We start from the raw sequence: 24,701 nt of genomic DNA on the forward strand, positions 1-24,701 counted from the left end.
AACTTCTGATGGTGTTCTCTCTGATTTCCCAGGATGTATTTTGGATAGACTAAAATATTCACAATAGTCAGAGTTGACTGAATTCAAATATTTCTAAAGTCCAATTATTACAATAAAACGGCCAGAAATTCACCCCGTTCCTTTCATTTAATGAAAGAGTTCAAATATGACAATCTGTCATCTTGAGGTACATGAAGACAAGAAATGTAAACTTTATTACAAAAAAAAAAACAAAAAAACAAACAAACAAACAAAAAAAACAACTAATGTAACAATATATGTAATTAAAAGAGCATTGGCTGCTGGCAAGGCTCTCCACTGGCTCCTTCAAAACATGTATTGGGAATTCCAGAGTTCTTTACATTCATAGCAGTGTTTAAAATAACGGGGCTGAATTCATACTGGCTGTTGCCAAGTGGCATCGACCAGCCAAACATCTGGGGGGAGTTGGGGAAGGTCCATTGAGGTAAAGCCACAGAATGAGGATAGTGTGCCTGATTATTAATTCTCATAAGGTTCATGAGTGGGGGCTGTCCCTCTCCCTGAAACTGAATCACAGATAGGTGGATTATCAGTACAATCAGAATACTTTTGTAATTCTTGTTTTTATTATTGGAATTACATTTCAATAAATAATCAATTCCCCAGATAATGACAGAAACAGTTCTGTTTAATAGGAGATACTTACATGAAGTGGGACGCCCTGATTTACATGCTGAGGATGTGACCTCCTCCTAAACTTTCTCCTTCTATTTTGAAACCAAGTTTTTACCTAAAGATGGAAGAAGACAGAAAACATTTCATGAGTACAATGGACCCAAAATGCAATTTTTTATGTTCCAGTACGTTTCAAAAACACTCACCTGTTTGTAGGTCAGTCCTGTTATCTCTTCCAGCTGTTTCATCTCTCTTGGCTCATAGTAATGTTTCGCATTAAAGTGATGGACAAGAATATTCAACTGTCTCTCTGTGAACACCACCCGGGCCTTTCCTTTAGGTTTCTCTGGAGCAGTGCTGGGATGGTGCAGAGTGGCAGCGATGTCGCCATCCTGGCTTCTTGGGACAGCAAAATCTTGTTTCTGCTCTGAGACAGAGCTGGAAACTGCCTCAGAAGCATCACAGGTTTTATTGCCCGTCTCCTTTTGTAGAGCACTCTCTGCCCATGTAGCGAGTTCTTCTAAGGAAAGACTCCCTTCAGGGCCGCTGTCGTAACTCCACGAGTCTGTGAGGGTAAAGAGACAAGTAAGCGCAAGTCTATATGGTCCACATGGGTCAGTTACTGATACATTTAAAAAAAAAAAAAAAAAAAAGTGGACTCTCTTCAGCTGTGGAGAGAGAAATTGTGACTTCTGCCATCAGGACTTATAACACAGATTGAATAAATACATTTTTAGATGGTGCCACACAAGTATCAAGTTGCCTTGATCGAGTTCAGGGCATACTTAAAGTAAATGAAGTCAATGTATAACAATAGTAAGGCTGACGATCCACACCAACGCTCGTCATACACACTGAATATCACGATGACCGCTGACCACTCGTTTTTATCTTTATTAAATGAAAAAGTTTGAAAGTGGCAACTGAAATTAAATCAATTAAATGAATTCGGCATCTTTGTGTGTTTGAAATACATGGACTATATAATGTGAAAAATTCTCATTTAGAAATGAAAACTGAAACTGATGAGTTGCTGACTGTGAGCTGCAGCCATAGCTGGACTGGCCATTGGGCATACCAGGAATTTGCCCGGTGGGTCGATGGTAATTTTTCGTTTTTAATGGGCCGATGTTTTTTTTTTGTCTTTTTTTCCCCCTGTAACGGTGTAAACAGTGAAAGGTTGCGGATTGGACAGATGCTGGCAGATGTGTAAATATAACTCAATTGTTTGGTAGTGGCTATAGTGGAGCTTTCACAGATTCAGTAAAATTAGCAAGTGGTGGAGGCCAGCAGGTGGATGAGGGAAAGGGGAGGCGGAGAAGGAGAGACCCGAGGCGGCCGCTGGTCCGACTGTCAAGTGAACTGAGCTTCAGGTGAGAAGTTATGACAGATATAAACCAAGTTTAGGTGGAGTTTATTTTCGTTGTGCTGACTTTTTACAGTCACTTACAATAACTCGTACTGCGTACTAGCTAGCATGACGCAGTTTCTATACTGCTGGGTGGGTGCTATGATGTTACTGATTGTGAATTTTATTTTATTCATAAGGTTAGTTAGCAGAGTTGCCAACCATCCCATAAAAAAGGGAATCCTCTGGTATTCAGAGTTCATATTACGCGTTTCGTGTTGAACTGAAAATAAACGTGATTTGTCCCGGACTAGAATGGGGGGGAGAAGAAAAAGGACACAAAGCTGGAGTTATTCTGTGTCTTTACGCTGTCAGCTGCCTCTTCTTCACTCATTTGCTCCTCCTCCCTCTCCTGTTTCTACTTCAATCATGAAACTGATCAGCTGATCGGCTTTTCTCTCTTGTTTGTTTATCGCCCACTTTGCGCCAGAAAGAGGAAACCAGCGGAGGTCGCGTTAAACAACAGCAGCACATTTAAACTTGATAAGCTGTTGTTAGAATTTATTTAATATTACTTTACTTTCTAGTATCAGCTGATGTTTGTTGGAGCCACGGCCGTAAAAGCTGCTGGTCATGATATCGGTTTGTATATCTGGTGAGAGGGAAACATGAAGATGAAACCAGGAGATGTCCTTACTGAATCATCAGAGCTGAACAGGTGATGGAGAAACAGGTTTACCTTTTAGGTGACATGAATGAGTTGAAGGGAAGTTATGAACTGTTTCTGAGAGACAAATAACACCAGGATCCTTTTCTATGTAGCTGACAGCTGGTAAATATGCAGGGGCGGCTCTAGCAAAGTTTTGCCAGGGGCCAAGGTAGGGCATTAACAGGGAAAGGGGGGCACAAAGAAATACTTTCTTATTCTCATTTAAAAATGTCTAGTTTATAATAAATAATTATCTTAATCTTACAAACAAAGATTTCATCTGATGTCAAATGTACAGGGAGTGCAGAATTATTAGGCAAGTTGTATTTTTGAGGAATAATTTTATTATTGAACAACAACCATGTTCTCAATGAACCCACAAAACTCATTAATATCAAAACTGAATGTTTTTGGAAGTAGTTTTTAGTTTGTTTTTAGTTTTAGCTATTTTAGGGGGATATCTGTGTGTGCAGGTGACTATTACTGTGCATAATTATTAGGCAACTTAACAAAAAACAAATATATACCCATTTCAATTATTTATTTTTACCTATGAAACCAATATAACATCTCCACATTCACAAATATACATTTCTGACATTCAAAAACAAAACAAAAACAAATCAGCGACCAATATAGCCACCTTTCTTTGCAAGGACACTCAAAAGCCTGCCATCCATGGATTCTGTCAGTGTTTTGATCTGTTCACCATCAACATTGCGTGCAGCAGCAACCACAGCCTCCCAGACGCTGTTCAGAGAGGTGTACTGTTTTCCCTCCTTGTAAATCTCACATTTGATGATGGACCACAGGTTCTCAATGGGGTTCAGATCAGGTGAACAAGGTGGCCATGTCATTAGTTTTTCTTCTTGATAAGAGATTTTTTAGTTTTGTGATTATTGTTTAGTTGTAGCTTCATTTAAGATAGGAGAGCTTGTGAGTTGGAACCACCACAGGAAAGGAAAGTGGAACCAGATGTGTAGAGGAATGCGGTGACATACATACTACATCCTGAGTTAACGGTCACCCCCCTCTCTCACTCTCCTTTTAAGGAAATGTTTAAGTTTCTATACATACCAAGCTATCTCCTATTTCAACAGACAAGCTAAAGGTTTCTCCTATTATGGAAACGTTTTTGTATACTGAACATACCACTCCTACTTCCTTGAAAGCTCACTTGGAGTATAAATAAAGAATGCGCTGAGAGCCCTGGGCGGTTTTTCTGTCACATCTGTTGTGCGCACTTTGACAGCAGAGCAGATCGGACTGACCGCCCATGCGCATGTAAAAATTAGATATCTGAGTGTGACTTCATTTGCCTTTCTAATAACTTTTCTCTTCACATTTTCTTGGTCCTTCGAGCCGGAGAGGAAGCATCGGCCGCTGTGTCCTGCCGTCGTGGAAAGCTGCACTGAAATCTGTCCTCTAGGTAGGAGTGAAAAAGTCCAGGGACGCTAAAATTCGATTCCTGGCCAGTGTTTTATCAAGTGGTCCACGACGCTGGGATCCAGTGGCTGACTTTCAACATAGCCAGAGAATCTTGGGAAGGTAAAGGAAGTCACTCATTTACACTCGCGTAAAACGAACTTTGGTCTCACCCGCCGAAAGGGTGTAATTAGTCTAATCCACTGCACGGATTTGTAAAAGCGCTGGGGTGATCCACCGAACAGATTTTCAAAATAAAAGCGCTGGGGTGATCCACCGAACGGATTTTCAAAATAAACGCGTTGGGGTGATCCACCGAACGGATTTTCAAAATAAAAGCGTTGGGGTAATCCACCGAACGGATTTTCAAAATAAAAGCGTTGGACTGATCCGCCGAAAGGATTTTCAAAATAAAAGCTTTAGGACTGGCCTTCCGAAAAGGTCTGCGCGATTGTGTGAAATGTCTGTTTAAATGTTTGTGTTTTCTGTGTGTTGAGAGTGAATTGATTTAAACAGCACAAATACGCTGCTGAATCACTCTCATTGTTATTGTCATTTTATTTCCTGTCAGTAGCTGACGTACTGGTGACAAAAGAGAACGGTTGAGTTCCGCCTCATAAAACTGACACCGCTCCACTAATTAGAGTTGAGTAGAAGGGCGTAGTCAGTAACCACTCTTTAAGTCTAATACCAGAGAAGGCTCTGCAGTTCTGTTTTAATGGGTAATTAGCCCACTAAGTTTACTGTTGACGAACAGTGGTTAGGAAAAAAGTGTCCAGGCGCCGGACAAATTAGTGTGCAAAGATGGAGAAATTCTAAAAAGACTAAATGAGAATGTAGCCCATCTGCATTAATACAACTTAAAGAAGCATTACTGAAAGAAATAGGAGAGACAAAATAAAGAAAGAAGGAAAACGCACGTAAGAATTAGAATATTTCCAAGCATGGAAGAGAGAGGCAGATAGACGATGTGAGAATAAACAAAAGAAACAAGAAAAGAAGAAAGAAAAGGCAGAGGTATTAGACCCCCCACCATATGCTCCACTCGCTGCTGCGAGGCCGACCCCCACTTTTGCTGCTGTGAAACCAGCCCCCACTTCCGCTGCTGCGACCCCCCTTAAACAATCCTGTGATCCGTTCAGACCTCAACCTGGTCCTTATGCAGAGGCACAAAACATGTTAGATAAAATAGCACTAGGTGAAAATCCACAAAAAAAAAAAAAAAAAAAAAATAGGAAAAGATCGCTACGGAGGAGATATGGGAGGTGATGTTGATCCACCTGGTCCTCCCGGCATTTTTCCCATGATAGCAGTACTAAACCCCAGATACGGCCATCCCGCAGGGGAAGGTGGAGAAGGTGGAGAGGTAACAGACAGGGACAGAGGAGGATTTAGAGGAAAGGGCCAGAGATATGTAGGACAGACAGACTTACGCGAAAGAAGTGAAGAAAGAGATAATACGTGCTGGAATTGTGGCAAGGAAGGGCATTTCGCCAGAGATTGCAGACATAAAACAGACAAACGGCAATATTTAAATGAATGACTAAATGAGAAAAAGCCAAATGAAAATGATAAAAGTGACGCAGAAGTATTTACTGTCTATCAATTAGTGTCTGAAGTAAAAGGCAAACCTACACTGACAGTATATGTTAATAGCAAACCAGTGCAGATGTTATGTGATACAGGAGTATGTAAAACCGTTTTGAACAGAAGACCACAGGAAGTACAATTCTCAGAAGATACTCTAATAGTAAAATCAGCATCAGGTCACACTACAGTGCAGTGACTAATGAAACCCTTATTAAGTGAAAACTAGGGATCAAAATAGTTTAAAGTAGTTTAAAAAGGTTGGAAACAGACCCCACCGAATAGATATAAATATAAGAAGTACAAAAATAAAATAAATAAAGAAAAAATTACATTAGAACTTATTTTTACCGTATTGAAATTAATAATAGGAAGGATAACAACCTGTAAGCTGATATTAACAATGAAACATAGTTGGCATGACAATCATGCCCAGAATGTATAAAATGAATAAAAGGAAATAATTCACACGAAAACCTTTTAAATAAAATAGAGAGATGCATAAGGTACATTAAGGCTGTGTCATTGTTCAGCCAAGGAAAGTGTGTGAAAAGGTGAATGTCTCCAGCTTGGGAAAGGGTGAAACTGCAGATCACCCGAAGCCCTTGATGGATACAAAATAAAATATAAAATATATAATAATAAATTGCTTGGTTCGCTACACAACAGAGAGAATGAATGTGACTGAAGGTTGGATCTGAGATGAGACAAACAGAAGACCAGTCTAAAAAGTAGGCACAAACCTGTTCAGAGAAAAAGCAAATTTGTACAGACTGGATGAATTCTAAATTATCTGTTTGCTGAGTAAGATGATCCTAACTATTAAATTGGCTCAGTAGTAGTATAGTGGTATACACTAATAAAATATTGTAGTATACTATTGTCATAATATAGAAAGAAAAAGATGATAATATTAATAATGAGAAGCAACCTAGTCAGTTATGATGTGAGGTGGATGATTGTTATGAAGTAATCTGCATCAAGCTTAAGGTTTGCTCAAACTCAGTATAATGACACATGAGATGAAGAAAATAAAGAAACTATCTAAACTAATTACGTGCATAGAGGCACTTAACCTGCTTAAAAATCTGTCATTTATCCTGGATAAAATATTACTGAGATATAGAGCACACCTATAATAACAACTAATAAGCCAAACCCTGTAGACAACAGCTAAAGCTACAGGATTGAGAAGCTGAATTAAATATGTGGACACCGCTAAGTTGATGAGCATGTTACACATTTTCTTTTATCTTTATTTATTTGTTTTTTAGAGCAGAAGCTGCATAAAAGCTAACACACGCAGCTGTCTGTGAGCTCAGTTTTTCCCTCACACTTCTGCTCTGTTTCAGTAGCAGCATTTTTCTTTTTGTGTCCTGACTCATGTATGATTCCTGTTTTGTTTGATTATTTTATTTTGTTGATTTGGAAGCGAATTTGTGACCATACTTGTGGATCACAGTGACACATAGTGATTAGGCATATGATTTACAAATGCCTAGTTTTAGAACTGTGAGCAATTCAAAGTTTAAAATATATATATATATAAAAAAAAAACCCTAACTTCAAAGTTTGAAATGTGTAAGATGTGTGAGATGGGTGAATTCTTTGAAAAACTAGAAATTATCTAAAAATGCATTAAGTGAAAATGTAATGTTGCATCTATAGAGAAGACAGAAGAAGCATTCAGTTATTTAAAAATAGGCATTACAGACAGATACAGTTTTAGCACTGCCTGCCTATGATAAGCCTTTCTACTTACGTGTAGATAGAGGAGCAGGTTATATGAAAGCTGTGATAACACAGGCATTTGGAGAAAAACAACGCTCGTTAACATTCCTGGTGAAATTTAGACTCGTGTAAATTAGACTCTGTAGCGTCAGGCCTGCCTGCATATGCAAGCCTATGCAGCCGCAGCAGAGGCAGTAAAAGAGTCGGCTGCACGTATGCAGTCATATGTGCATATGAATTGCACGCAGGCCAAAATATAAATATGTACAATGGCAGCCAGTTTGTTTTTTCAGCAGTGCACCACTTTGCCAAAATTTGGCATAACAGAGGTATGGTCACCTCTACGGATAACCCCGTGCAACACGGCAGCTTATTAAAAATCTTATTGGAAGTGATTAGCTTGCCAAAACAATTGGCACTTTGTAAATGTGCAGCACATCAAAAAGACAATTTTATTGTCACAAAAGGAAATAATTTTGCAGATCAAACAGCAAAGCGGGCTGCACAACGAATGATAACGCTTCTAACATCCGAACATTGTACACAAATACCACTTGATGTACTAAAAACCGAACAAAAAGCTGCAACAATCACTGAACAGAACAAGTGGCTGAAATGTGGAGCACAACTGAAAGATGACTTAATGGTCTGTGATGGAAAACCAATATTACCAGAGTCGTTACACAGGACAGCGGCTGTAGTGACACATGAAGTAATACATGTGTCAACAGGAGGGAAATATAGTATAGATAAATAATACTTTTACACTATAAATTTTGAAACTTCAGCGAAAAATTTGTAAGAACATGCCTATTCTGTCAAAAACACAACTCACAAGGAAACTTAAGACCTAAGAGAGGCCAGTTCTCCACACCATCCACATGGATTTTATTGAATTGAATGAATGTCAAGGATTAAAATATGCCTTAGTGATCATAGATGTGTTTTCAAACTGACCAGAGATATATCCAGTGAAAGCAGAGGCAATCTTCATTGCAAAATGTTTATGTAATCATTTTATTCCAACATATGGTATCCCTTCTCTGATAAGATCAGACAATGGGACACATTTTGTCAATGATGTGATCAGTAAGGTCTCTGAAGCACTAGGATTCAGCATAAGAAATCACTGTGCTTATCATCTATGGAGTGCAGGGTTAGTAGAGAGAACTAACGGCACCATAAAACAGAGACTCAGAAAATGTCTGAAATAGATAAAAATGCAAAGAGTTTAGTTTATTTAAAAGGCAGTGTGTGTGAGAGGATTATGAAATTATTGTGTGAATGACGTTACATTTTAGATTAGAAGTTAGTAGAATTACAGAGGGTTTGTAGACTGTAAATACAAAATGAGTTTGATTAGCCTGTAGAAACACAAAAGAGAGTAACAGGAAGTGTGTGTGTGACAGGAACTTTGCATGCCCATATAAGGAGTGAGCACCCAGAGAGAAAAACAGAAGAGACAGACTCTAGCCAGATGAAGCAAATGGAGGCTTTAAGAAAAGAAATGAAAATGATATTAATGGTATGGTTTAGTGTGTCAATATAGGTCACAAATAAATAAAGGTGGACTTTTCTCAACCTAGAATTTTGAGCATAGCAGCAAAACCATAGATTAACATAATTGGGAGAAAACAAGCCAAAGTTTGGCTTAAAATTTTATAGCTTGACCTCCCACTTGTCCCGATCCTGAGAAGAAGCTCAAAGGACAGTCAATCTCCTGATGAAGACCAACAGAATATCGTGGACTTGAAGAATTAACAGCAGGCTGGTAAGAACAGTGTGACATAACTGTTTAAAGGCACTGAATGTGATATTTTGCCTGGCTGGGACTTAATCTAAAAGGAAGAAACAGAGAAGAAACAGATTGTGTTTGCTGGAGATTTAAGACAACAAAGGACACTTAGAGAAGGGTACAGGGGCCAGTGGGAAGGTGAAGCCCAGAGGAGTATAATTGGGTTGAAATTGAAGCCTGAACTTATGATGGTGTTTAGAGATGTCCACCAGATCACAACAAAGAGGTAAACAAAAATAGAAAACACACATATATAAATTGTTACATGTGAAATTATTTTTGGAAAGAATCAGAAGTAAGATAGTTTGAATCAGACCTCAGTGAAAAGGTGCATGAATTGATGAAAGTGAACCAATAGATAAATCTGTTAGAAAGACAACTTTAGTAGAAAGAATGGCAAAACTAGTAGAAAATAGGGATATTGTTTTGAACTGCCGTGCGACGCTTCTCAAGTCTCTTGCAGATTAAAACCAGGCGATTGGGTCCTTATATGAGTACTCCAGAGAAAGAATTGGAACCCATCCCGGTGGGAAGGTCCATACCAAGTACTCCTAACGATGCCAACAGCTTGCAAAAACGCTGAGAGGCCCTCTTGGATCCACCAGAGCCATTGCAAAAATGGAAGTGAGTGACAGCACAACCTAAAGACACCACCATCCCGACTCTTTGGTGATCTACAAGTGAAGGGAGGGCTGATTGGGTATATCCCGCCTTCTACTTCTCGCCTGTAGTCTACTCACCAGAGTAAATCGGTGTGTCTGGTCATCATGAAGATTATTCTGCTTACCACCTTGGCCCTGCTGCTTACAGCATGGACCCTGATGCACTTAAAGGATCAAGAAGCCAACATGCATAGAAGAGCATGGACATATGACAACTCACACCTGGCTGAAGTGACACAGGACCACATCCATCCCTGGATGAACAACGCCTGGTATAGATACATATATAATCGCAAAGAAGACAAAGATTGTTATATATGCTCACACATGCCTGCTACAACACAGCATGCTACATTATATGGCAGACTTATGAACATGATTCAAGTGACATGCGCAGCAAGCTTTGCCAGTTTAGGTTATCAATATTTAGGAATTGTCCTAAACCACAGCGACCCCCTGACTATTGGACTATAGTTTTGGACTGTTTTTAAATGCATCGACCAGCATCAACAAAGAGCAAAATCAGGAAATTGATGCCATAGGAATAACTGTTATGCAACACAGTTGCCCTGGACATGATCTTGGCAGAAAAGCGCGGACTGTGTTTTGTTTAATATAACTTGTTGTACATATATTCCAGACAATGTGCATTCTGATAATATGACAAATGCTCTACAATTACTTAGAAACGTTCAACAGGCACAGGTAACCGATTGGGCAAATTCACAAAGTAATTGGTGGAATTGGTTTATGAGCGGCTCATGGAAAACATTGATGTTTAAGGTTTTAATGTTTATTGGCCTAATACTTATTATGTTTTGTAAGAGGAATGGTATCAAGAATGATATCTCAATCTCTTGTTGCATATGTCACTGTGCCAGACGAGGAAGAAGGAGAAGACGATGAGTATGAAACAAATGTGATGAATGATTATGTTTGAATGATACACATTTTATGACGACCAGACCGAAAGCACTCACAATGTAGGGTCTGTGTCTGAAACACATTGATGTATTTGCTTAAAATCGCTACAAACAGGAGGGAATGATAAGAGATTTTTTAGTTTTGTGATTATTGTTTAGTTGTAGCTTCATTTAAGATAGGAGAGCTTGTGAGTTGGAACCACCACAGGAAAGGAAAGTGGAACCAGATGTGTAGAGGAATGCGGTGACATACATACTACATCCTGAGTTAACGGTCACCCCCCTCTCTCACTCTCCTTTTAAGGAAATGTTTAAGTTTCTATACATACCAAGCTATCTCCTATTTCAACAGACAAGCTAAAGGTTTCTCCTATTATGGAAACGTTTTTGTATACTGAACATACCACTCCTACTTCCTTGAAAGCTCACTTGGAGTATAAATAAAGAATGCGCTGAGAGCCCTGGGCGGTTTTTCTGTCACATCTGTTGTGCGCACTTTGACAGCAGAGCAGATCGGACTGACCGCCCATGCGCATGTAAAAATTAGATATCTGAGTGTGACTTCATTTGCCTTTCTAATAACTTTTCTCTTCACATTTTCTTTTATACCCTTTCTTGCCAGCCACGCTGTGGAGTACTTGGACGCGTGTGATGGAGCATTGTCCTGCATGAAAATCATGTTTTTCTTGAAGGATGCAGACTTCTTCCTGTACCACTGCTTGAAGAAGGTGTCTTCCAGAAACTGGCAGTAGGACTGGGAGTTGAGCTTGACTCCATCCTCAACCCGAAAAGGCCCCACAAGCTCATCTTTGATGATACCAGCCCAAACCAGTACTCCACCTCCACCTTGCTGGTGTCTGTGTCGGACTGGAGCTCTCTGCCCTTTACCAATCCAGCCACGGGCCCATCCATCTGGCCCATCAAGACTCACCCTCATTTCATCAGTCCATAAAACCTTAGAAAAATCAGTCTTGAGATATTTCTTGGCCCAGTCTTGACGTTTCAGCTTGTGTGTCTTGTTCAGTGGTGGTCGTCTTTCAGCCTTTCTTACCTTGGCCATGTCTCTGAGTATTGCACACCTTGTGCTTTTGGGCACTCCAGTGATGTTGCAGCTCTGAAATATGGCCAAACTGGTGGCAAGTGGCATCTTGGCAGCTGCACGCTTGACTTTTCTCAGTTCATGGGCAGTTATTTTGCGCCTTGGTTTTTCCACACGCTTCTTGCGACCCTGTTGACTATTTTGAATGAAACGCTTGATTGTTCGATGATCACGCTTCAGAAGCTTTGCAATTTTGAGACTGCTGCATCCCTCTGCAAGATATCTCACTATTTTTGACTTTTCTGAGCCTGTCAAGTCCTTCTTTTGACCCATTTTGCCAAAGGAAAGGACGTTGCCTAATAATTATGCACACCTGATATAGGGTGTTGATGTCATTAGACCACACCCCTTCTCATTACAGAGATGCACATCACCTAATATGCTTAATTGGTAGTAGGCTTTCGAGCCTATACAGCTTGGAGTAAGACAACAAGCATGAAGAGGATGATGTGGACAAAATACTCATTTGCCTAATAATTCTGCACTCCCTGTATAGAAATCCATTATTGTACATAGTAATTTTTTTCAGGGTCCCAACATAATTTCTTCAGAAGTAAGTACTGTATGTGATGCCAGTATTTTCCCACATTTTCTAGATACTGTACTAGTACTTTGTGTAAAATGGCATCAGAAAGTCAATTAAGTTTTATTCTTTCTCACCTGTCTTTCGGTCTCCTTTCACTTTGGCAAGGTTGCCATTTTAGAAAAAAATATTTTCCCCTGCCATGCTGTTTATTGATGTGGTAAATAAATAGTTTATGAAAATATCACCAAATCTGTCATTTATTATTTTTAATATTCCGTAATGGTCATGTCTCACCTTTAGTCTTCTGTCTTGATTTCAGGTTTCCACCATGTGTTGTAGATAGTTCAGGAGGTTAACTCAACCAAGCAGTCTTTGGGTTTCGGCTAAGTACTGTTTAGAATACCAGAATAGAGAGGATGCTGTAGGTTTAAGTTTATTAGATTGATACATATGTACCAACAAGACAGTGTACGTCACTGTTACAACGACGTTTGTTTTCATTCAAAGGCTTTATGGTTTTTCCTATAATACCTGGTGGGCTGGTCTCTAGTCAAAATGCCCAGGCTGATTTTTTTTCCCAGTCCAGCCCTGGCTGCAGCTGGTGTTAATCATGATTTTTATGGATATTTCTCACTAGTGAGTTGAGAACAGTTTAGCTTGTTCTGGCTTCATGTCAACTAGATCTGTGTTAGATTATTTTGTTTTAACCTCCTATTCTGGTTGTTTCAGACAAGCCACCAGTTTGATCTTTGCACCGATGATTAATTTACTTTCTATTATCAAAAGATTTGTGCACATAGTTTATAATTTCAAATGTATCAGAGCAAATACAGCTCCTCTTTAAATATATTTTGCATACGTTCTATATTATTTCAGTGAGTATTGAAACCTTATGTGTAAAATGTTTTAAAATAAGCCAAATTATACCAATATTACTACCAATATTATGGTAGCTTTCACCTTCTACATTGTAAATTGCACCTCTACATTGTAAAAGTCTGACACTAAAACACCCACATAAGTCAATGTAAACAAAAGCAAGGCTGACGATCCACACCAACGCTCGTCATAAACCCCACAGACACATGCATCTGGCCTCCTCTGGCTCATTCAGAATTAGAGACGCACCCAGTTCACCCAGTGACCACTAAACATACGCTAATGTGTCTTTTAGAGTTCCTGTATCACACCCTGCTACCTCTGATTAATTATCAAGTCAATGCAGACAGATGGTACCAGGGCCATGAGAGATAAATGAGGTTAAAGGTGTTTGTGTTAACATTAGAGCAGACCAAAAATATTATATATAAATTTAACAGTGCAAATGCAAATTCCTTGCTGACAGTTTAACCAAAAGGCATTTCCAGTGGAAATTGGCCAACTTATCCTCAGCATAACCATGTATAATATCCACAAAACTTAAGAGGTTATACACAAACAATACAGTAATATGATGTTGAAGCACAGTACGTATCACTCCGCGAGGCTCCTGCCTACGGTAGCCGTAATGCTCCGACAAGCCATGAAGCGGTGCGGGTTTGTAGCTTAGCAAAGTCATAGTAAAACATTTGACAGATTTTCGAGTGCCGTGTACAACATAAAATCGTTTCAAGGTCAGCAAACACAACCAGAATTCATACATAAGGCACACGGGATTATAAGGGGCACTATCGATTTTCAGAAAAATCAAAGGATTTTTTTTTAAGTGTGCCAAATTTTTTTTCCAAAAAACACGGTAATAACGACGCCCCGCTAGCATGCTCTACCAAAAATAGTGCTTTGTTGTGTATCTGACAGACGAAAGCTAAACCAGTTCCACACCCCTGAAGTTGCAGCATTTTCACAAACCAATTCTGGTTCATCCGTTTCATTAAACGATTCGCTTTCTCCCTTCTCATTCTCCGTCGCCGCTGTGCTTTTTTTCGCCATGTGCGTATGAAAACAAAGGCAATGCGCATGCGCGTTTTACCCATATTCTATTGCAATATTTCATTTTCTTATCGTTGCCCAACATTATACCGGTATTACCGTGAACGGTATGATAAGGCCCAGCCCTAGTTAACGTGTCTTAATTTGAAGTAATTTCAAAGACAAAGAAGTCCTATTGTTTGCAGATGACACAAAGTTATTATGGAAGTAATTTGGAACAACTTCTGAATGAACTAGAAAAAGAATTTAAGAAATTGAAGACCTCTTCTATAATCAATAAACACTGAATCTGAGAAAAACACTTTTGGGAGTCAAAAATTATATCACTAATAAACTGATGATAAATAACATAGAATTAGGATAATAAATAAAACCACTCCAGAGCCACCAAATCCACGTTTTAGCCTTTTTATTAAATACTCTTAAATTTAAAGACTTGGTTGACCTCAGAACTCTACACATAATTTATAAAGCAACAAACAAATTTGTCCCACAACATTTAGAACTTGATCAGGATAAAGACCAAATCACGATGACCTAAGAGAACACCCCAGGTCTGTCAGGTCATCAGTTAAACTTAAACTTAAGAGTAAACTCTTAAAAGTAAGTACTGAATATGTCACTTATTTAAATGCGAATGTTTAATAACAAAGAACATTAAAGCATTACTGTTGGCAAAGTAGTGATGTTAGTACTTGTAGCATTAATGTGGCTTTAAAGCCTTTACTTTAAAATATACACCGTTCAATAGTTAACCTTAATTTTACAGAGCATGTGATGATTTTATGGATAATTAAAGTCAGTCATATATTGTGAGATTATTGTATTATCTTATGTCATGTTATACGTTATACCTCTAAAGACTGAAATCATTGTGTAGTTTTAGGTTGCATTTAACTCTGGACTTAGAAGGTGACAACTATTAGATTTGACTGATTTGTATTACATTAGACTGCTGATTTATTGTGAATGAATTACATTGTTTTATGATGCATTATACTGCTATAAGATATATAAGAAATACTGTTTTCAGAGAATCGGGGCCTATTTGTCCGATTAGAAAAGAACAGAACATACTGCACAGGAAGCCATGGTCATAACTTAGGCTCACTGAGAGAGCGAAAGAATGTTGATGTTTAGGTTTTATGACTGTGGAAGGGGGGCTGAAGCTATAAGAATGTGAGAAACAGACACTTCGAGATCTGGCGGACACCCTCCTGTCCACAACTATCATATCTGGATGGTTAATGCTCAAAAGTGTTTGTATAGAATAATAAGAATTGTATGAAATAAAGAGATTGGCGATTGAGCATCTATACATTGAGTGTTGTTCTTCCTTCAGCCCAAAGATTAAAGAATTGGGATATTTAACAATATCCACAAACACAACAAGCTGAAAGTCAGTGATGCTGCTCGGTTTGCAGTCCTGAATATCACGGCACAAGCAGGATTCACTGCACTGTTAATGTTAGCTATGTTATATTGCTGCCTCTGTTCGGTGGTGTTCTCTCTGATTGTGTAATAAAAGTATGAACATGTATTTATAAGTTACACTTGTGGACCCACTGCTGCACATCATCTGCGAGGCTTTGCACCCCTGATGATCCACCAGGACAAACTCAGCAGTGTGTGAGGAAGAGGAGGAGGAAGAGCCAGCAGCAGCTGACAGATGGAGAGAATAGACAGGCTGTTCCCTGTTTGTGAAGGACTGCTAGAAAAGTTTAAAATAATAAATTGTCTGTCCTGAATCAGTCTTATTAGGTAAAGTTCAAATAATTTTTTCATTCCCGTGTTTTCAGTGTGGGAGAAAGTACTCAGGGCCTTCAGGTTCCACACCATGAAAGGCAATTAGACTTAACAGTAGGTAACACCAGACTGCAGATGAACTGCATACAGGGCTGGACTGGGACAAAAATAAAAAATAAAAAAAAAATAAAAAAATCGGCCCGGGCATTTTGACTAGAGACCAGCCCGCCATTATAGGAAAAATTAGGGGTGCAACGGATCACGGTTGATCCGAAATCCGAACCGATCCCATCCACGGTATGGTACGTACGTGAGCCGAAGATTCGAAAAAGGAAAAAAAAAAAATTTTCACTGCGCAAGTTTCATGCGCAATCTACGCATGGGCAGTCTTTCAAGCGTTAGTCATAGCCAGCGCTAGCAGTCCAACTAAGGAGCTCGAGAAACCTCCACCATCACTTAAATCTCATGTGTGGGAGCATTTTGGCTTCCCCGTTAAATATATAGATGGGAAAAGGGTGGTGGATAAAACCACCACAGTTTGTCGACAGTGTGGCACGTGGAAGCCTTATGACACTGGCAACACGTCGTGCATGGCGGCTCATTTGAAACCACATCATCCTAGTGTGACAGGAGCTAAGATGAGGGCTGCGCAACAACCGCTGATATCCGCGGCATTAAAGCAGCCCTTTGCTGCCCAACCCGACCAGGCTAAAGGTATTACAGAAGCTATTGGTGTGTCTATAGCTGCAGACATGAGGCCATATTCCGTTGTACAAAATAAGGGGTTTAAACATTTGATGAGCCACGCTACGACATCCCGTCGCGCGCCCACTTCAGTGAAAAGGTCGTTCCAACCATTTATGAGCAGCAAAAGTCTAAAGTTATGGCTGAACTGTCCCAGGCATCTTCTGTTGCACTAACTACAGATGGTTGGACCTCCAGGGCAACGGAAAACTACGTGACCGTGACCGCTCATTACATCACAGCCGAGTGGGAGATACGAAGCGCTGTACTGCAGACACGCCCCTTCTATGAGAGTCACACAAGTACAAATCCGGTGCACTTACTGACGGAAGCGGTGGCAGAGTGGAGGATAGAGAGGCCCAATACCAATATCCCAGTCACAACAGATAATGCTAAAAACCAAATAAATGCAGTGATGGACCGCCTCCTTGGGAGGATAAGGAAGGTGGTTTCCTACTTCCACCGAAGTTCAACAGCTGCTGATGTGCTTAAGACCAAGCAAGATATGCTACAGCTGCCTACTCATAAGCTCATACATGATGTCCCAACAAGGTGGAACTCCACTTATGATATGTTGGAGCGTTATCTTGAGCAGCAGACAGCTATATACTCTGCACTAACAGACAAAACCCTGAAGAAAAATGTCAGAGACATCATCACCTTGTCTGATGATGTTAGAGTTGCAGAGGAGGTCCTCCAGCTGCTCAAACCACTCAAAGCGGTTACAACTCTGTTGAGCACTGAAACTGCACCATCTGTGTCCATGATCCTGCCTCTGAAAACAAGGATCCTACAATCCATGGTCCCAAGTGAGGAAGACAGCACCATCACAAGAGATGTCAAGACTGCCATTAGAGAGGACCTGAAGCACATACACTTCACCACCAGCCCTACAGGAGTACCTTCACCGAACTACTGCACTTGATCCAAGGTTCAAGTCCCTGTCTCACCTAGACCTGGCCCTACGCCTGAGGACATACAGTGATCTCACTACTGAGACTGTGAGCAGTTTTGGCACTGCAGACTGTGAAGAGGTACAGAAAATAAATATTTAGAAATTATATATTTTTTATTTTTAATGATATTGTTTTTCTTCAAAGTTATTGCCACATTTTAATGTCAATGAAATATTTTTTTTAAAAAATAATTGTTTTAATCAATAAAGTAACTTTCCTTGTAGGGTCAAGCAGCACCAACAGGAGCAGACACAAGTCCTCCTCAAAAGAAGTTGGCAATGGCGGAGCTTTTTGGCGACACCTTTGTATAGAAGGACATGGGCAGCAAGGCTTTTGCTGACACCATCAAAGAGGAGGTGGCATCCTATGAGGCAGCAAGTGGCATTCCAGTGGATGGTGATCCACTGACGTGGTGGAAAAGTAATGAATACCCTCACCTTGCCATAATGGCAAGACGCTATCTGGGTGTGCCTGACACTTCAGTGCCTAGCGAGAAGGTGTTCTCAACAGCAGGGGACATAGTTACAGCAAAGAGGTCCACACTCTCCCCAGAAAATGTAGACATCCTCATCTTTTTGAAAAAAAAAAAATTGAAGTTATAAGCTCACATCTGCTTTGCTTTCTTTCTTCTTTTTTGATGATGTGGACAAAAGCTAGTTTTTATTTCATTCTCCAAATGTTCAAAGTAAGAAGCAATAATACCTTGAATTGCATTTTAAGTTGTTTTTGATTGTGTCCACATTAAAGGAAATAATTATAATGCCCTATAATGCACCTTAATTTGTTTTTATATAATTGTGTGGAACGATTCTAGAGTTGAATGTTTTTTAAAGGGCAAAAAAAATACTTAAATAAATAAACAGACAGTTAAATATGTCTTGTCTTTTTTTGCTGATCCGAAAATTGATCCGATCCGTCACTTAAAAACCGTGATCCGATCCGAACCGTGAGATTTTTGATCCGTTGCACCACTAGGAAAAATCATAAACCCTTTGAATGAAAACAAACGCTGTTGTGACAGTGATGTACACTGTTCTGATGGTATATATGTATCAATCAATCGTTTGTTGTAAGATTCAGATAATTTTTTTTTTTTTTTTTTTAAAGTGAGACATTTTAAATGAGAATAAGAAAGAAAAGTATTTCTTTGTGCCCACCTCTCCCTGTTAATGCCCTACCTGCCCCCCTGACAAAACTTTGCTAGACCCGCCCCTGCACAGTTAGCAGCTGTCAGCTATGTAAAAAAAGGATCCTGGTGTTATTTGTCTCTCAGAAACAGTTCATAACTTCCCTTCAACCCATTCATATCACCTAAAAGGTAAACCTGTTTTTCCATCACCTGTTCAGCTCTGATGATTCAGTAAGGACATCTTCTGGTCTCATCTTCATGTTTCCCTCTCACCACATATCCAAACCGATATCATGACCAGCAGCTTTTACTGCTGTGGCTCCAGCAAACATCTGCTGGTACTAGAAAGCAATATTAAATAAATTCTAACAACGGTTCATCAAGCTTAAATGTGCTGCTGTTGTTTAGCGCGACCTCCGCTGGTTTCCTCTTTCTGGCGCAAAGTGGGAGATGAACAAACAAGAGAGAAAAGCCGATTAGCTGATCACTGATCAGTTTCATGATTGAAGTAGAAACAGGAGAGAGAGGGGAGAGAATGAGGGGAGAAGAGGCAGCTGTGCAGCATAAAGACAGAATAACTCCAACTTTGTGTCTTTTTCATTCTAGCTGAAGTACGGGACAAACTCTGTTCCTTTTCAGCTCAATATGAAACGCGCAATATTTTCTCTGAATACCAGACGATTCCGTTTTTTTACGGGATGGTTGGCAATTCTACTAACTAACCTTATGAACAAAATAAAGCTCAACATCAGTAACATCATAGCACCCACCCAGTTGTATAGAAACTCCGTCATGCTAGCTAGTACCCAGTACGAAAAAGTCAGCACAACGAAAATAAACTCCACCTAAACTTGGTTTATATCTGACCCAGACAGACTGCAGGACATAACTTCTTACCTGAAGTTCAGTTCACCTGACACTCAGACCGGCAGCCGCCTCGGGACTCTCCTCCTCCTGCCTCCCCTTTCCCTCATCCACCTGCTGGTCTCCACCACTTGCTAATGTTACTGAATCTGTGGAAGCTCCGCAATAGCCACCACACGAAGTAACGCCCCTATTTAAATCCCAGTAACAATTAGTGCGTTCCTGATTTTGGCATAATAACTAGTTACTATATAATGTGCTTCTTCAGGCAAGGAAGGATAACACTCAAAACATTAGATTAAATGGGAATTTGAATCAGGGATCGGTATAACATACGAGAACTGGGAGACTATTTGTAACTTTCATTGGTACAAGTTCATTATCTTGGAGAGACCACTTCTGGAAGAATATTATTCGATTTTTTTCAAAACCCTGATCAAACCAGATATAAAAAATGGGACAGCAGAACGCGAGAAGAAGCGGATCAAAAGAGGCACATCATTACCATATCTTTTGGGACTGCCCTAACTTAAAAATTACTGGCTGGGAAATCATAAAACTGAGATTTTTAAAATAAAAATTTGATATTAATTTTGTAAATTTGTACTTGGGCCTGGTTGCTGGCTCGGGCTGGGGAGGGGACACAAAGCTCTTACAAGCGCTATTAGCGGACAGCAAAAAAAGCAATAACCAGAAAGTGGCTAAATCCAACTCCGCCAACACTTGGGGATTGGTTTAATGTGGTTTTTGAACTATTTAATATGGAAAAAATTGACAGTCTCTTTAAAAATGAGAAAAGACAAATTCGTAGCTTTGTGTCCCCCCTCCGCCCTGAATTTCGGTAAGATCAGCGCTGAATTGGTGTATCTCCCATGTATTGTACATTGTCAGGTCGACCCTTTACTTCATAATATGTATTGGATGTACTTTATGTAAAAAACTTAAACAAGCTGCATTATGTAAATACTGTCAAGCCACCGAGTTCACTTTTTGTTATCTGAATGTAAAACAAATGACTTTTTTTGACTAAATAATATCAATGCAATTTATTGTAATAAGTCCCTTTTCAATAAAAATATAATATATATAAAAAGGAAGAATAAACTACCCGACTAATTTAGGACTAGGGATGGGTATCGTTTAGGTTTTATCCGATACCGGTGCCAAACCGGTACTTTTGAAACGGTGCCGGTGCTTAAACGGTGCTCAAACCGGTGCTTAAAGAATGGAGAACACACACTTTGTCCAAAAACCTCTCATGTTCAGCTGTTTTTTTGTAAAAAGATAACAATGTTAGCCTTTTCTGCAGCTATGGGGCATATATGGTATCACTCTTGGCTGGAAGCAATGCTTAAACAATGGAAAAAAAAACACAAACTTTGTCCAAAAACCTCTCATGTTTAACTGTTTTCCACTTTTTCTTTGGTCATTTTAGCCTTTTTGGCCAGGGTGAAGGGAGTATCTGCCATCAAACAAGAAGACAGCCGCATGTAACTATGATGTTTGCTAGTTCACCTTACATGCATTAATGTAATAACGTGGTTAGCCTACTCAACGTAAATTACACTCGAACAACATTAAGCTACTCACGCAATGAAGAACGGCTGCTGCTGCCATCATCATCCGTCATCATTTCTGCTACACTGGCAGGGCTAGGGGCCAGGACTCTCCTCTTCGGGTTTTTGGGGGATGTTGCCAACTCCGGGTCAGATAACAGGCACCACACCCGCAGTAGATGTGCACGGTGTGAGGTCTCGCAGCAAGCTATCAAATACGGCGCATTTCTCGGCTTTTTAAAAAAACGCTATGCGTCGCCAGGTGTTTCATCGGATTTGAGGTGTTACCTCCTTTGACAGTATCACCTTAAAGCACTTGTTGCAGGCTGCTGAGTTTGCATCTTTTGCTGTGAAGTACAGCCAGACTTTGACTGCTTCGCCTTGGGCATTTTTAATCTGTAGCTCTGCTCTAAAAGAACGTACGTACCTGGACCCGCCTACTATCCTCGGAAACGTAAAATGATTGGCTAGAATCTAAAGTGTATCACAGCTCAGGAAAAAAAAGCACCGAAATGTGCGCTGCTCTTCGGTCTGGTTACTACCGTTTATGTCAGAACCGGTGCCATGATGGCACCGGATACCGGTACCCATCCCTATTTAGGACAAAGAATGCAGGGGCTGAAATAACAGTCTTTACTAAACCCTTTTATTAATTCAACTGAAAAAAAGGTGTTAACCCACTTGCAACTTTAATTAGGAGGACCAGGAACTGTGAAGAAAGAAGTCCACCGACCAATAACAACAAGGCCAGGGCTGTCACAGTAGACATCGGAGACATCAATGTTTAAAGAGTTTCTACTGGGTACTTGCAGGGAAAGCTGAAGCTCTCTTTTAAAGGCCTGTGGGTCAATCTCAACACTTTCTTGACCAAACCAGTATGACCGCTGAGGTCAGAGTGGGTATGGTGGTCCTCAGGGTCAGAAAAATCCCTTGTCTCCCTTTGAATGATTCAGCAGCTAGTTTCCTGATTACAATGTGCAAGATCTTCATCTGACCTGAGCTATACCATTTTGATGTTGGAATGTGCCAAAGAGATTTGAACAGATGCTCTACACCCAACCATCTGCTTCATGCTTCCCAACAGCTTAAGGCAGTTTGAAGAAACTGTTTTTAGTATCTTTTTAACAAAAAGGAAAACAAACAAACAACATGCAAAGACTGGTAGAGGCACCTTCCAACAAAGAATCAACATGTGTAATGTGGTAGCTTGCAACATTTGATTAATTTCTCCCCCACACATACTTCCTCTTAAAAACACAGCATGTTTCCAGAGAAAAATAGAGCAGAGATTCCAGGCTTGATGGCAAAGACACAATCCAGAGAAACTCAGCAATCATCCATGCCCTCTCATAGTCAACTCAATAATCAAAGAATCCTCCCACAGACAAACAGCCCATGTATGCCAAATCCTTTCTATTAACAACAGGGCAGCATGTTGTGCACTAGTGATGTATCGGTCGCGAACGAAATGACTCTCTTGCACTTTTTTAGCGCTTCACTCCGCATGCGAGCCTTGTGTTTTGCATCGATGGATGGATGCATCGGAGAGCAACATTGGGTTAGTATCTTGCCCAAGGATATTTGGCATGCAGACTGAAGCAGCCTGGGATCGAACCACCGACCTTCTGGTTAGTGGCTGATCTGCTCTTCCACCCTAGCTACAGCTACCCCACAACTCACAACTAAAAACTCAGAAGCACATAAAAACTCAGAACACACACAAAACACAACAGAAGTGCTCCAGGATGCTAGGCGCAGTGTTGAGCTTTTGTTACCTAGTGGCTACACAAGCCAGCAAGTACCAACGACCGGATTTAGTGTGTGGTAGTAACAGGTAATATTTGAGAATAATCTATATATATATATATATCTATATATATATATATATATACACACACACACACACACATATATATATACATATATACATACATACACACACACACACACACACATACATATACATACACACACATGCTTTCAATTGTGTAATTTAAGTGATCTAGGTAGCTCTGTTTTGGAAGTTCAGTTAACGCTAGAAAGGTGTTTTGGAGTTTGTACGTGCTTTGTCTCTAGGGGCCACCGTATATATTTATATATAAACATATATAAATAAAACCACTTTTTTACATTAGTAATTCCTTTTGTGCATAATTTTATATTATTGTTAATAATAAATTAATTAAAGCAACAAAACAACCTGAATAGCCGGTTCGGAGCCGAAAGAGCCGGCTCTTTTTAGTGAGTTGTGCCGAAAGAGCCGGATCTCTAAAAAGAGCCGGAAATCCCATCACTATTGTGCACATCCACCAGTAAATGAAGCTTCTAACTGCACTTCAGCAATCATTTAAAAGTCAGGGCCTACCTCCATGTCTGGATCCATATCTGCCGACTTTAAACCTCTCCATCCTTGATGCCCTGCTCCATGAGATTCTGACATAAGTAGATTTTTGTTAGAAAATTAAAAAAAACTCCAGAAACAAACAAAAAGCCACTGAGAAGCTGATACTGGGCCTGTATACATGTGCAAGGCCATCTAAAAAACAGTAATCACCAAAACAGAAAAGAACTTAAATGTTTAGCAATAAAAGAAAACTAAGGGAAACAAATCTAAAGCAAAGCACAAAAAAGAATAAAAAAACTCAGCAATCCCAAAACACAAAGCCACACATCAATCCTCTCTTCTCCCACTGACACTGCATGAACAGGTGCCTCAAATAAGCAATCAATACCGCCCAAATCACGTGACCCACCATAAACTATCACAAAATACTTTCAATACAAACCTCTTAAACATAACCATCAGAAACCACACAGTTAACAACAGCATGAAATCTGTATATTAAGTTCAGACAGGCCTCTTACAATCATGATCTACAATATTTGGTGGGATTGTTGAAAAGTGAGTGAATCTTTCTGAAATCTTGCCGCCATGTTCTTCTTCTTTGGGTTTGGCAGGCTAGATGCATCAGTGGTGTGTTACTGCCATCTACTGTTCATTATTTCCGAGGTCAGTCTTCTTCTGATTAAACAGGCTGGACTCCAGCTAGAAGCACAAAGTCAGCCTCAGATCCCTCCATTGTCTTATATAGACTAGCACTGTGTAGATATTTTACCTGTCTTTGTTTTAGTGCAGTTAGATTCTAAACTTAAGGTATTTGAGCAGGCATGAATGACTTCCTGCCTGTCATAATTTCAGATATATAGTGTTAGATTGGGTTGGGCACCTCTGGTATATTATCATCGTCAACTAATAGCTGAATGTTAATCAAGTCACACAGTTAATGAGTTATTCATTAATCTGTATTCACTTTG

General features: G+C 39.8%; 1 protein-coding gene across 1 annotated transcript; it reads right to left on the bottom strand.

Annotated features, from left to right (window-relative positions):
- On the bottom strand, positions 1-24,274 carry LOC146380129 (uncharacterized). The gene is made up of 5 exons (XM_084940363.1): positions 24,173-24,274; positions 23,752-23,819; positions 864-1,222; positions 689-772; positions 1-548 (listed from the first exon to the last, which is right to left on the bottom strand). The coding sequence occupies exons 1-5, from the start codon at positions 24,214-24,216 to the stop codon at positions 285-287; spliced, it is 819 nt and encodes a 272-aa protein (XP_084796489.1). The 5' UTR covers positions 24,217-24,274; the 3' UTR covers positions 1-284.
- Between the last annotated feature and the right edge of the window lie 427 nt (positions 24,275-24,701).

Source organism: Perissodus microlepis, chromosome 9 (assembly GCF_051167445.1).
Source record: "Perissodus microlepis isolate ML-2025 ecotype Zambia chromosome 9, ASM5116744v1, whole genome shotgun sequence".
Lineage (NCBI taxonomy): Eukaryota > Metazoa > Chordata > Actinopteri > Cichliformes > Cichlidae > Perissodus > Perissodus microlepis.

Coding starts and splice junctions, on each gene's coding strand:
- LOC146380129 (XM_084940363.1), bottom strand. CDS start 24,216: ATGCTGTTGTTAACTGTGTGGTTTCTGATGGTTATGTTTAAGAG. Junction 23,820..24,172: donor CTGATGGTTATGTTTAAGAG/GTTTGTATTGAA, acceptor TACTTATGTCAG/AATCTCATGGAGCAGGGCAT. Junction 773..863: donor CAGGACTGACCTACAAACAG/GTGAGTGTTTTT, acceptor TTCCATCTTTAG/GTAAAAACTTGGTTTCAAAA.